The 13,102-nt window shown below is 41.9% G+C and overlaps 1 protein-coding gene and 1 long non-coding RNA gene across 2 annotated transcripts in view; one reads left to right on the forward strand and one right to left on the reverse strand.

Annotated features, from left to right (window-relative positions):
• The first annotated feature begins 1,625 nt into the window (after window positions 1–1,625).
• FMO5 (flavin containing dimethylaniline monoxygenase 5) overlaps window positions 1,626–13,102 on the forward strand; it is a 30,216-nt gene continuing 18,739 nt past the window's right edge. The window contains exon 1 of the mRNA XM_040626844.1: window positions 1,626–1,760. Coding sequence (XP_040482778.1) covers window positions 1,626–1,760 — 135 coding nt within the window. The remainder of the gene's footprint in view (window positions 1,761–13,102) is intronic.
• The window catches only part of LOC121102020, a 56,373-nt gene continuing 45,025 nt past the window's right edge, over window positions 1,755–13,102 (reverse strand). Inside the window, exon 3 of the long non-coding RNA XR_005834024.1 lies at window positions 1,755–2,295. This is a non-coding gene — a long non-coding RNA (uncharacterized LOC121102020). The remainder of the gene's footprint in view (window positions 2,296–13,102) is intronic.

Raw genomic sequence — 13,102 nt, forward strand, 5'->3', positions numbered from 1 at the left:
CCTGCCTTGTGGTGATAGTACTTGCCTCATGGGGTTGCTGAGAGATTACGTGGGTTCTTTCCCATCAGGTTTTTTGAACGGTACAAGGTGAATTCTTGAGAAATGATCATTATTGGCCCATAAAAGATACTTTGGGGAGAGGCCAGCAAGACAAAACCCAGGACTGACATTAGTGACATCAAACCATCTTGTGCCAAGTTGACTAAGAAAGTAAGTTAGAAGGTAAACAAATAGATGGCATCAGCCACTGCTCATTTCTCCGAACACCCCCTCACATCTATCAAAACAGTCTGGTGGGTTGGATGGGCCCTGATTCTGACTCCGTGTGTGTATCTACATGCATTACACTGGCCTCTTCTGCATGATTTTATATTTGACAAAAATAAGTTCTATTTTAAAAGTGAATATGTTTTTAATTACTTATGCGTGTCAGAGAAAGCACTCTAAAAGGAAAAAGATTTGAGAGAGAGAAAGAGAGCGAGACAGCGCGCGAGGAGGGCAAAGGGAAAGGGAGAGAAGCCCACTCCCTAAACCGAAGCCCTGGACGGGGCTGAATCTCCCAACCCTGAGAACCTGACCCGAGCGGCAATGGAGAACCCACGCTTAACCAGCTGAGCCACCCAGCGCCCTGAGAAAACACTTTTTAAAAGTATTTCTATTTTATTGAAATGACGTTTGTGTTTGGTCCTCTCTGCTAAACTAGAAACTCCTCTAAGTAGGAAACGACATCCTTTTCTCACTGAACCGCCCCAGTTTAGTGCACGGGTATTTTAAGTAAATTTCTACCAGCAACCTGGAACCGAAGAGCCAATCTGTGAGGTGGGAGCGGGGTGGGGAGGAGGATGAGGGAACCGGGATCTGTTTTAACACATCTGCTGAAGGTTGGTGTTCTCCGCTGAAGCTTTTAGAGCAAGCCTTGCTTTGGGGTTATTGCTAGTTTCCTCTTCACCAAGAGGAGTTTGTCCCTTTAAGGCAGATACCAGGAAGTTAAAAGTGGATGCTGAGGAGAGGCTAGGGACGGAAACGCAGCGTTGCTCCGCCTCTAGAGAGGTAGTTGACCCTCCGGGCAACCTCAGCCGGAAAACAGAGGTGGTAGGATTTTTTTTTTTTTTTTTTTTTCTGTCCAAGGCAGTTTTGGCCCATGTAATGTTCTCCCTGTGGGAGAGAGTGGGTGCCGTTGTGTTTCGGGGCTCTGGCTGAAAGGAGGTGGAGAGGAAGAGCTTCTCCCTATTGGCTGTCGCTGTTTGGACTTTGTTGCTTTGTATTTATATATATACTCCACAACGGCCAAAGAGCGGAAGTAGCCTCTGGACGGCAGCTGAAGGATTGGCCAGGTGCTGCAGAAAAGGCAGTGGGACCGGCTACCATGGCAGGGCTCTCGGCTTCGGTCTTGCGGACCCAGAGCTCCCATATCCCTTTCATAGCAATTCCTTATGGCCAAGAGGACAGCCGAATCTGGTTTATCCTAAAGCACCTGTTGTCGCAGAATTTATTTGGAGGATGCCATGGCCAAGATCTTTCTTCCCTGAAATGTGTTAACTGATGTGTGCTTTCATTCTGTCTTTTGTCTTTTTTTTTTTTTGACAGGTTACATTGATCTGGCCTGGTAAAGGTATCTGGAGACCATGACCAAGAAAAGAATTGCAGTGATTGGGGGAGGTGTGAGCGGGCTCTCCTCTATCAAGTGCTGCCTGGATGAGGGCTTGGAGCCTGTCTGCTTTGAAAGGACTGATGACATCGGAGGGCTCTGGAGGTTCCAAGTAAGTCTCCTGGTTCTTTAATAATTGGAAACCTCACTGGAACTAGGTGACTAGCAGGAGTGTTAGCTTGCAACTTCAGGAGCATCCCAGGTGTAATCTGAAACTGGTCTCCTTCGTGGAGGGCAGAGAGAGACCCAAGAAAGAGGCAGGCCACTCCAGGTTGGCAGGTAGCAGGTTTAAATAAGGGAACTTACATATGAGGCTTGTCCTGGGCAGCAGCAAGACAAACACATCTCCACACCTGCCATATGTTAAAAGTTCATATAGAGGCTTTAACTGGATTCAGTCAGTACCATGCACATGGTCTCAACACCACATCCCTAGTAAGGCCAGCAAAATGTACATTCCAAGAAGTCTTTGAGGGCCCAGCTTCTGGGTCAATGCGTGGTCATATCCTCTCGATGACCCCCCCAACATGCCACCTCTCCTAACCAGCTTTTACAATGTCACATAGCCTCCTCTTCTACGGCATTTCCCCAGCAGTCAGCTGGGGGGGTTCGCTATCGTGGAGGTGGCCCATTTGGTGTCTGTCTGTCTGCATGGGAGGCAGATACCACAGCAACAGTGTAGGCACATGCAAAAGAAAACACAGATTAAGGTAATGATTCCCAAAACAATCTTTTTTCACCAAGAACCCCAGGCTCCCAACCACTGATTTATTAAGTTCCCTACCTAGCTGAGGGATGGATCACTCAGGGTATTCACTTATGTTCTCATGTGATTTAGTAAAGGTGATACATCAGCAGACTCATCAGGCATGAGCACACAGCATTTTGTTTGGATAATGGCACAGGTGCCTCTTTGGAGGCAAAAGTAATGCCCAAAGCCATTCTATTTTGGAGGACAACTTTTCTCACTAGAGATATTTCAGTATTCAGTAAAGACAAGGTTTGTTAGTTATCATTTAATGCTTGCTGGGTGAATTTAGTAATGATTTCTGTATGTGCTATAACATCCACTGGGCCAATGGAGGAAACAAAGACAGCAGCCATACTCCATGTTAGTGAAAGACACAGTGTGCCCATCTAGCCTTGTGGTGAAGGAAATTGGTCAAGTATTGTTACCATGGGTGGGGGGAATTCTCCCCTATGTCCAGGGAAAACCCAGGGTGCAGTGGTCCAACCACCCAGGGGGATCCGTAGCCAAAATTTTGTTCCACACAACCACTAGGCCCCTTTTGGGGCTACCCAATAAACACCTGGGTGGTGTGACCAGTTAGCGCCAAACTAGTCACTCTCCTTTACTATGACAGTGACTGAATACACAGTTCCAGTGATATCCAGCCTATATTCCTGGTACAGTTGTGTTGGTTCTGTTTCAAATGACTTTTCTCTTCCCAACATAGGGGTGTGTGGGTGTTCAAATGTCCATAAATCCATCTCAAATCTGGCTCAATGGTGGTATTTCTAGGACCCTTCCAGTCATCAGGTTAATGTTTAGTTTGATAGAAAGAGAAGACCCTTGCCCAGTATTATTGATAGTGTGCCACAGGCCAGGTTTCGGGATTAGTATTGGTAATAGCAGATGAGCCAAGAATGCTGGTACTAGTTTGTTCTTCCTTAAGGTACTGCTTTAGGGCCTTTCAGTCTCTTTCTTGAAGGGATGATACCCACCATGGCAATCCTGAGGAGCTAGAGAGGGGCAGCTGCCCACACAGCCATCAGTTGGATTGATTTCTTTGTTGGACATAGGAGTGGGCCCATGTAGAAAGGAATTTCCACCAGGTGCCCATCCTGTAACTGGACACCAAAGGAGCAGCAGAGTCTAAGGTCAAACAGATATCTAGTAGGAACTTGTATGGGGAGGTGTTTCTCTGCTACAAGAATGACAAGGCCTGATCTTTAGATGTTAGTGTGGCTGCAGTTTTAGGACTTTGACCAGATCATGTATACCATCTGTGTTGGCCATCTGAGATGGACTAGGCAGATATGCCAGACCAGGACCCCCATTTTCTCCCCCTCTTTTGATGGTACATATTCCATTGCAGATATAGTATGTTTCAACAGGTCTAGCTTGTAGCAGGACAATGGGATCCCAGTGGAGACTGAGTAGTTCCTCCTCACCCAGGCGTGCAAAGTAACTCACCCATCCCAGTAGAACTTCCCATTGCAAATTCCAGTAGATAATGCCTTTCTCAGGGTTTGGTGTTCTCAACAGCACAGCATGCTGATCTCGGTGAGAGCTGGGGCAATGGCTGGGTTCTTCAACTTCTGCACCTTTACAGTATTGAGTGCCTTAGTGGGGGTCCCCAGTCTGGCATATGGGGTAATAGGACTTATTGGTTGATCATGCAAATGTGTTAAAGTCTGGGACAGTACTTTAGTCTGCTTGGCCAAAATGGTTTTACCTGTTAGTAATTTCATCTGCCCCTTTAATATTCCATTTTTCTTTTTACCATCCCTGCTGCTTGGGGATTCTAGGGGAGCTGGAACCTCCATTCACTGTCATGACTTTTGCCCAGTCTTGCACATCATGACCTTTGAAATGGGAGCACCCCATCATGTCTACTGATGAGGGTATCCATACATGGTACTCAGCTTCTATAATCCCCTAATGGTGGAAGCCTGGTTCGCACACTGACAGGGAAAGATTGGGTTAGGCCAGGTGCTGTGTCCACACAAACCAGGGCATAGGTATAACCCGCATTCTGAGGGAGTGAGGCAATATAATCAATTTGCCAATCCCTCCCTTGTTGAGAACACTGGTGAGTAGCCCCAGATTCCTTTGGTAGTTGCCTTTGGCATTGTTTATAACACACAAGACATGCTGTTACCGCGTTAACTTGAGTCACTATAGTTCAAGAGCTAGGGTATCAGCTTCCTGATTGCCAGGGGATGTCAGTGCTTTAGGAGCACGGATCTAGAAAACACTGAGTTATACCTCAGGCTCTTATGGGTGGACCTAAATGTCTTTCCACATATCCTGATCCCCACAAGGGCTCATCCACAATCATCCACCCCTCGGCTTCCCAGTGTCACAGCCGTAAGTTTCATCCCTTTAGAACAGCCCAATTGTCAGTGCAAAGTGTTAACAAAGGAGTAACAGCCAGAACTCATGAATCACCAGCCAAGCTGTTCTGCATTTAGCCCACTGGCTACTGTACTCTGTTCCTGTTTTCAGCCAGATGGTGTCATTGTTGGGCAAAATAGTGACTGTAGTGCTCTTGGAGGGATTGCCCTGACTAGAGCCATCTGTATACCAGGCATCAGCTAGAATTTCCCCACTCCCTCTCTACAGGCTACAGGGACACAACAGGTATAGGGGCAGGGACATCTGGAGGATCTACATCCTCCCTAGGTCCTAGTCGCACCTGCATTTCTAGTAGGCTGGTGGACAGGGTGCTCCTCTGCTGCAGATAGGCATGTCACTTAATCACAGTGGGAATTTGAGCCATGGCAGAGGTGGGTCAATGGAACATATTCTCATCCCATCCCTTGATGGGCAGGGAAGTTCTTACCACAATGCTCTGTTCCTTAGTGAGAGGCTTAACCTGGAGGGGTCCTTTTACACTGATAGGAGCCCTTGCTCTATGGGGGTAGACAGGTTTTTTCCCTCTTCCAGAAATGAGACCAAAATCCTAGGAGTCCTTTCTCCTTCTCTTATTTCTGTCAGTGCCCAGCCCATATATTCCAGAGTCACAGACACATCTAATTTGAATGGTAGTCCTGCTTGGGAGATGCCCAGGTTATAACCTGCTTTACTAGTATTTTGGCCTTTTCAGAGGCAGCTTGCTGCTCACATCCCCAGTCCCACATGTGCCCTTTCTTTACCAGGTGGTATAAGCAATGGGGGCACTGTGCCACGTGGGCAATAAAACTCCTCCAAAGTCCCCAAATTCTTACAAAGGCTGGCATCTCGTTTACATTCTTAGGGGTTGGGTAGGCTTGCACCTTATCGATCACAGCTTCTGGCACAACACAAGTCTTATCTGACCAGACAGCTCCCAAAAACTTTATGGCAGTGCCTTGACCCTGAATTTTTTTGTGGGTTCACTGCCCATCCTCTTTCTCACATATGCTCCAGCAAAGCCTCCACAGTTTGCCTCCAGCAGAGGCAAATCTTCCCATGTTAACATTATATCATCAATGCAATGGACCCATTTTAGTGATGTGGAGAAGGAAAACAGGGCAGGTCTCAGGCTACCATCCCATGACATATGGTGGGGCTGTGCAGGGCACCTTGGGGAATCACTCAAAAGACCCATTGTTGCCTCTCCCATGTAAATGCAAACTGGTCTTGTGACTCAGTGGTCAGGGGTATACTGAAAAAAGGCATTTGCTAAGTCCAGCACAGCATAGTACACTCCTAGGACTCTGGGCAAGGTATATAGATAGTGGCAAGTGTGGGCACAGCCGCATGGATGAGGGACTACCTTGTTCAGTTCTCGGTAGTGTGCTGTCATCCACGATGAGTGATCTGAATTTTTACCGGCCATTCAGTGCAGTTTTGGATTGCTTATCCTTATGTTTCCCAGGCAATTTACATTAACAGTTACCACTCTGCAGGAATGACAGGCTGACTGGTTCCCAGTTGATGTTTCCCCTCGGCACTGGTTTGATTACCCAGAGGTGGATTTTACCCATGGAGATTTGCCCAAGGGCAGGGGAAAGGGTGAGGGGCCTTCCATTGCCTGACTCTGGCTTGCCAGTCAATCGGTGGTCATGCTCTCTTGATGACCTCCTCGAACAATGAGATATTTTATCTTGTGTCAGGAAATACGATGGGCTTAACAGTAATTAAACTTGCTAGAATTCAGCCTGCTGGCTTTTTCTCGGTCAGCCATCACCTCAGGTTCTGTTCAGGTTCTTTTTTTCCCCCGAGGCTAGCAGCAAAATAGGACCCAGGTATCACTTGTTTGTACTTTACTGATGTCTATGAAAATGAAAATAGCACAGAGATCATTTTCATTTAATGAGTTTTGCTGCTATCTGAAAGAGGGTAAAACAATCTTGGGGGGGGTGGGCAGAGTGAGGGTGGAGTGTAACAAGATAACAAACATTAGAAAATGTAAAGGGGTTAGGAAATTTAGAGTGGTTGCTCCTGGTCTGCATTAATAAGTAAGTGATCTAGAATACTTGCTTACAACTCCTTCCACGGATCCCCTTTTCAGTCCTCTCTGACCTTATGGTTCGTTCTTTCTTTCTTTCTTTCTTTCTTTCTTTCTTTCTTTCTTTCTCTTCCTTCCTTCCTTCCTTCCTTCCTTCCTTCCTTCCTTCCTTCCTTCCTTCTCTTTGAATTCTGGTTCAATTTAAATAATTCTCTAATAATCCTAGACCTCAAATAGAATATAAATTCTGGCTTCCTTCTTTGCTTTGAACTTTTCTATCACTTGAAAAATCAAATTTAGTTCAGAAGCCTATCTTCAGAAGAGGGCAGAGGGCACCTGCAACTGGTATTTCTTACCCTTGCAGTTTATTCAGTTTTAAAGTTGAGTTATTAATATGTACACCCAGCCCTGTAACTTGTTACTAAGTTTAGTTATCATCTACTTAAAAGATAATTAAGTTAATTATATGCCAAAGAGTATCAACCATCTTTACTGATCTTTGAAGTGGCACGCATTCATTGGGTTTGTTTTTAAACTCATTTTCTAAACCAGTGAATGGTATTAAGGTCTCCAGATGTGTTTCATATTTCATACAAACAAACACAGTGTTGATCAGCCACTTAAAAATGGCTTCACAGCAGGGCACCTGGATGGTTCAATCGGTTGAGCATCTGACTCTTGATTTCAGCTCACATCATGTTCTCAGGATCGTGAGATTGAGCCCCACGTTGGGTTCCATCCTCAGCATGGAGTCTGCTTGAGATTCTCTCTCTCTCTCCCTCTGCCCCTCTCACTCATGCACTCACTCTCTCTCTAAAGTACATACATACATACATACATACATGGCTTCATAGCATTCCTTAGTTGAACAGCACTGCAGACCTTTTACATCTTGGCTCTGAATGGGGAACAAACTTTATTTGACAATAGTCCTTACTCAGACCTAGAGTGAATACCCCCTGGCAGAACCCCCATGCCTCAGTCTTGGGCATGAACTGAAAAGGCTGTTAATCGGTGTTTGGTAATTAATAGAAAATTATGCTTTTGAAACCCAACCACAACATAGTATAAAAGTTAAGCACATCGCCTGGGTTCAAATCCTAGGCCTGTACCTACTAGCAGTGTGATCTTGGGGAAAATCACTAGACCTCTGTGTACCTCTGTTTTCCTATCATTGAGAAGGAGCTAATAATAGCACCCATTTCATAGAGTTATTGTGGGGATTAAGTGAATGGATATTTATGTCAACACTAACAACCGTACTAGGTATACAGTAAGTGCTATATGCCATTGTTATTATTATTCAGTATGCCTGGAGTGGGGCCCATGCTTCCGGTGTCTTTGGTAAGCATCCTAGCCACGTTTGGCAATAGCTAATCAGGCAATGAAATCAGTTCAGGTCCCCATTCTACCTGATTCTCAGGTTTCTGGCTTTTACCTGCAAAGTGGTTTAAACTTGTTCTCTGTTAAAAACCTAACCTGGGATTTTTTTCTGAGTATCCACTTGGCAAAATTTCAGCACAATATGAACTGCTTCCTTGAAAATAAAGAAGCTATATTTTGTCATAACTCTGACTTCTGTTAAGACAGACTACATCTGTGCCCATTATATTATATATCATATGTAATATATTTTACACACACATACACACACACACATATATATATACACATACATACGTACACATATGCACACCCACACTATATATTTCTGTGATGTCTGGCACATGTTAGGTGCCATATATATTTATGTTTTAGAAATAAATCCTTGAGTAGCAAAATGTCTTGAGGGGCTGCTTAGAATGCTTATGGAAACAGGGACCTTCATTCTCACACAATCCACAGTTACACGGTTGTGGATCCTGATGTATTATAAACACCAATTAATTTTGGATTAAACATCTTTTACATGCTGATGCTGTTTTCCTCAAGAATTTCCTCTGAGACCTGCTTCTCCACCCCACCCCACCCACCCCCCCCCTTTNGGTTTGTTATTTGGAGTCCTGCTCTCCCCCACTTCCCTAACTCTTCTGTCATACATAGGATCATTCCCAAACACTTTGGAATTCCAGTAAGACACAGGAGACTCAGGGCCACCCTTTTCTTTTCCTTGTGACAGGTCCCAGGGATTCAGTATACATCCATATTTTTATTCTCAGACACCATCACTTGCATTTTCCTATTTCTTCTTTCTCTGTTCCACTTGCCAAACAGGAGTATATGATTTACTCTCCACTTGCCTCCTTCTTAGTATTGCTGAATACTTTCCAGTAATAATTATTTATAAGTTCTCAAGACATTAATTTCAGTCAGTTAGTCTCCTTATTAACATTAGATCAGACTGATGGTGGAAAGTAGGTGCTAATGTGAGAAATATCATTTTGATTTTTCATACTTTAATATTACTTTATGAGTGAAATAGCTTTAAAATGATAAACCCCTTACGAATGCTGAGGATTTAATAAGTATTTAATGCTGGAAATATTTTTTTTTAAGATTCTTTAGTCAATCTGAACTTTAAAATCCTTAAAGCATACCAAAGCAGTGTTTCTCAAACTTTAATGTGCATATGAATCACCGGTGATTTTGCCAAAATGTACATTCTGATTCATTAATCTGGAGTGCCACCAAGATTCTGCATTTCTGATAAACCCCTTGGTTATGTCGATGCTGCTGATCTGAGAACTACATTTCCAGTAGTAAAGAGTATAAAGAATATATGTAGGGGCACCTGGCTGGCTCAGTCAGTAGAGCATACAACTCTTAATCTCAGGGTTCTAAGTTTGAGCCCCACATCAGGTGTAGAGATTCCTTAAAAATAAGATCTTAAAAAAAGAGTATATATAATATAAACAAGTAATATAAAAAAAGATACCAAGTGGATACAATATAATATAAAATTAAAACAAAATAAAATATAAATTAAGTAATAAACACCCTTAGATGGATAGGTTTTTTTAAAATTCTTAAATTTATTAACTCTCTCCCCTCCAAAAAAATAAAAGACAAATGAATGAATGCAAAAACACTTAGAAGAGGGTAGACAGCAGTGGTTCTCAGCACTGGCTGTACTTTAAAGAATCACCTAGGAACTTTAACAAATACTGATGTCAGTCCATCTAGAAGTTCTGCTTTTATTGGCCTGTGATGCCAATAAAGCTCCCCACTACTTATCTGTAATAGGCAGCTGACGTGGAGACCTTTGCCCTAAAGTTTTTAACCTCAGCTTTCCAGTTGATAAATGAGAATGATATGGCATCTTTAAAACAAAATAAGTAACAGTATATTAGACTTTGGACTTTGTTAGATGATGTCCACTGTCCTTAAGCATTTTGCAGTTTAGCTAAGAATGTGTGGAGAAAAGACTTTTGAGGTTGATGGGATGAACTCTGGTTCCCTGAGCTTTCTGGGGTCAGCACAGTACCTCTTACCAGGAGATCTCAACCGTGTCTGCATATTAGACAAGGAGCAATTAAAACAGGGTCTCTGGGAGTAGGGACGAGGCATTAGTGTTTTTAGAGTTCCCCAGATTATTCCAATATGCAGACAAGGTTGAGAACAGTCCTAAGAGTGCTTCTATCCCATGGAATTCTAAGTCTATCAAAGGAACAGAAGAGCAACACTGCCCTGTTCTCTTCTCTTCTATGAACTTCTTGTTCAGATGTGTGAGTCATGCAATCAAGGTACATTTGTAGAGGGCAGGCTTATTAATTGATGGCAGGAAAATTTAAAACCCCAGTGCAGCAGCTTCGTTTTCCACTCAGTGACCCAATATTGCTCTATTCCCACTCTCTTTTATAAAAAGCAGTGGGTTGACACAGTGGTAAACCCTACCTGAGATCCAATCAGGTGTTTGGAAGAGCTTGATGGTTTTTTTTTTTTAGGAATTTATTTATTTATTCATGAGAGACAGAGAGAGAGAGAGAGGCAGAGGGAGAAGTAGGCTCTCCACAGAGCAGGGAGCCCGATGCGGGACTCGATCCCAGGATCCTGAGCTGGAGGAAGACACTTAACCGACTGAGCCACCCAGATGCCCCTTGATGGTTTTTGTTGACACAAGAAAACACTTTGGTGTGTTAGTGACATGAAAAAGAATATAAATATATGAGTTTTGCCACAGGGGTAAGATCTGTGATGTATTTAGCTCTGTGAACCCAACAGACCTGCTCTAGAAAGCATGGTTCTACTCCTTGTACTAAATTTTGAACTTCTGGAAGACAGGGACAAACTCGTATTTCTTAGCATCTAATATAGTGTTTTTATTACAGAAGGACTTTAGAAATATCTGTTGAATAAATGAATAAATTAATGAAATTAAATTCAGAAGTTAGGAACATGTCTACCCTTGCCCCCATAAACATCTTAGTTTCAAAATGGCCCTGCCACTCATTAATTTTAATTTCTTTTAAAAAATGTGTTATGTACAAACATGTTTAAATAAACTTTTAATTTCAGAACAGTTTTAGATTTACAGAATTATTAGGAAGACAGTACAGAGTTCCTATATATCTGACACCCAGTTTTCCCTCTTATTAACATTTTATATTAGTATGATACATTTGTCATAATTAATGAACCAATACTGATACTTATTAACTGAAGGTCCATACCTTATTCAGGTTTGCTCAGTTTTTTACATATATTCCTGTTCCAGGATCCCATCCAGGATACCACATTACATTTAGTTGTCATGTTTCCTTAGGCTCCTCTTGGCTGTGACAATTTCTCAGACTTTCCTTGTTTTTGATGATCTTGACAGTTTTGAGAATTATTGGTTGTTTTACAGAATGTCCCTCAGTTGGGATTTGTCTGTTTTTATCATGGTTAGACTGGGGTTATGGATTTGGGGGAAGAAGACCAGAGAGGTAAAGTGTCATTTCCATGAGATCATATCAGTAGTACATAAATATGACTCATCACTATTGATGTTAACCTTGATGACCTGGCTCGAGATGGTGTTTGTCAGGTTTTGTCACTGTAAAGTCACTCCTTTTTTTTTTTCTCCTTGCCATACTGTACTCTTTTGAAAGAAAGTCACTATGCACAATATACACTTAAGTACAAAGTTGGCTTCTCTAGGCCTTTTGTTTTTCCATATAAACTTTAGAATCAAGTTGCCAGTGTCTACAAAATAGCTTGCTGGGATGTTGGTTGGGATTGCACTGAATCTATAGATTGGGAAGAACTGACATCTTAACAATGTGGAGTCCTTCAATCTATAAGCACAGAATATCTTTCCACTTATTTAGATCTTTGATTTTTTTCATCTGTGTTTTATAGTTTCTGCATATAAATCGTATACATATTTTATTAGATTTATGCCTAAGTATTTAATTTTGGGGGTGTTATTGTAAATTTTTTTTTTAATTTAAATCCGATTGTTCATTTCTGGTATATAGGAAAGTAGTTGACTTTTGTATGTTAACCCTGTATCCTGCAACCCTGCTATACTTGCTTATTAGTTCCACGTTGTTGTTGTTGTTTCCAATCCTTTGGGATTTTCTAAATATGTTATCTCTGAATAAAAATAGTTTTATTTCTTCATCTCAATCTGTATATTTTTATTTCTTTTCCTTTTTTTGCGGGGAGGGATTTAATGCCACTTTATTAATTAGTTAGTTTGTTTTTATTTAAATTCCAGTTAGTTAACATACAGTGTAATATTAGTTTCAGGTGTACAATATAGTGATTCAACACTTGCATAAAACATCCAGTGCTCATCCCAACAAGTGCACTCCTTAATTCCCATCACCTATTTCACCCAACCCCCATCTCCCCTTTTGGAAACCAGCAGTTTGTTCTCTATAGTTAAGGGTCTGTTTTTCGCTCTCTTTTTTTTTTCCTTTGCTCATTTGTTTTGTTTCTTAAATTCCGCATATGAACGAAATCACATGGTATTTGTCTTTCTCTGACTGACTTATTTTGCTTAGCATAATACTAATACATAGTTGAAAATGGCAAGATTTTGGGGTTTTTTATGGCTGAGTAATATATATACATACATGTATATATATGTACATATGTATATATACATGGATATATATACATATATACATAACATTGTATATACATGTATGTACATATATCACATTTTCTTTATCCTATTCATCAGTTGATGGAGACTTGGACTATTTCCATAGTTTAGCTATTGTAGATCATGCTGCTATCAACAATATCTCTTTGAATTAGTATTTTTGCATTCTTTGGGTAAATACTTTGTAGTGCATTTGCTGGGTCATAGGGTAGTTCTATTTTTAACTTTTTGAGGAACCTCTACGCTATTTTCCCCAAATAG

Source organism: Ursus maritimus, unplaced genomic scaffold (genome assembly GCF_017311325.1).
Source record: "Ursus maritimus isolate PB19 unplaced genomic scaffold, ASM1731132v1 scaffold_12, whole genome shotgun sequence".
In the NCBI taxonomy this organism is placed as follows: Eukaryota; Metazoa; Chordata; class Mammalia; order Carnivora; family Ursidae; genus Ursus; species Ursus maritimus.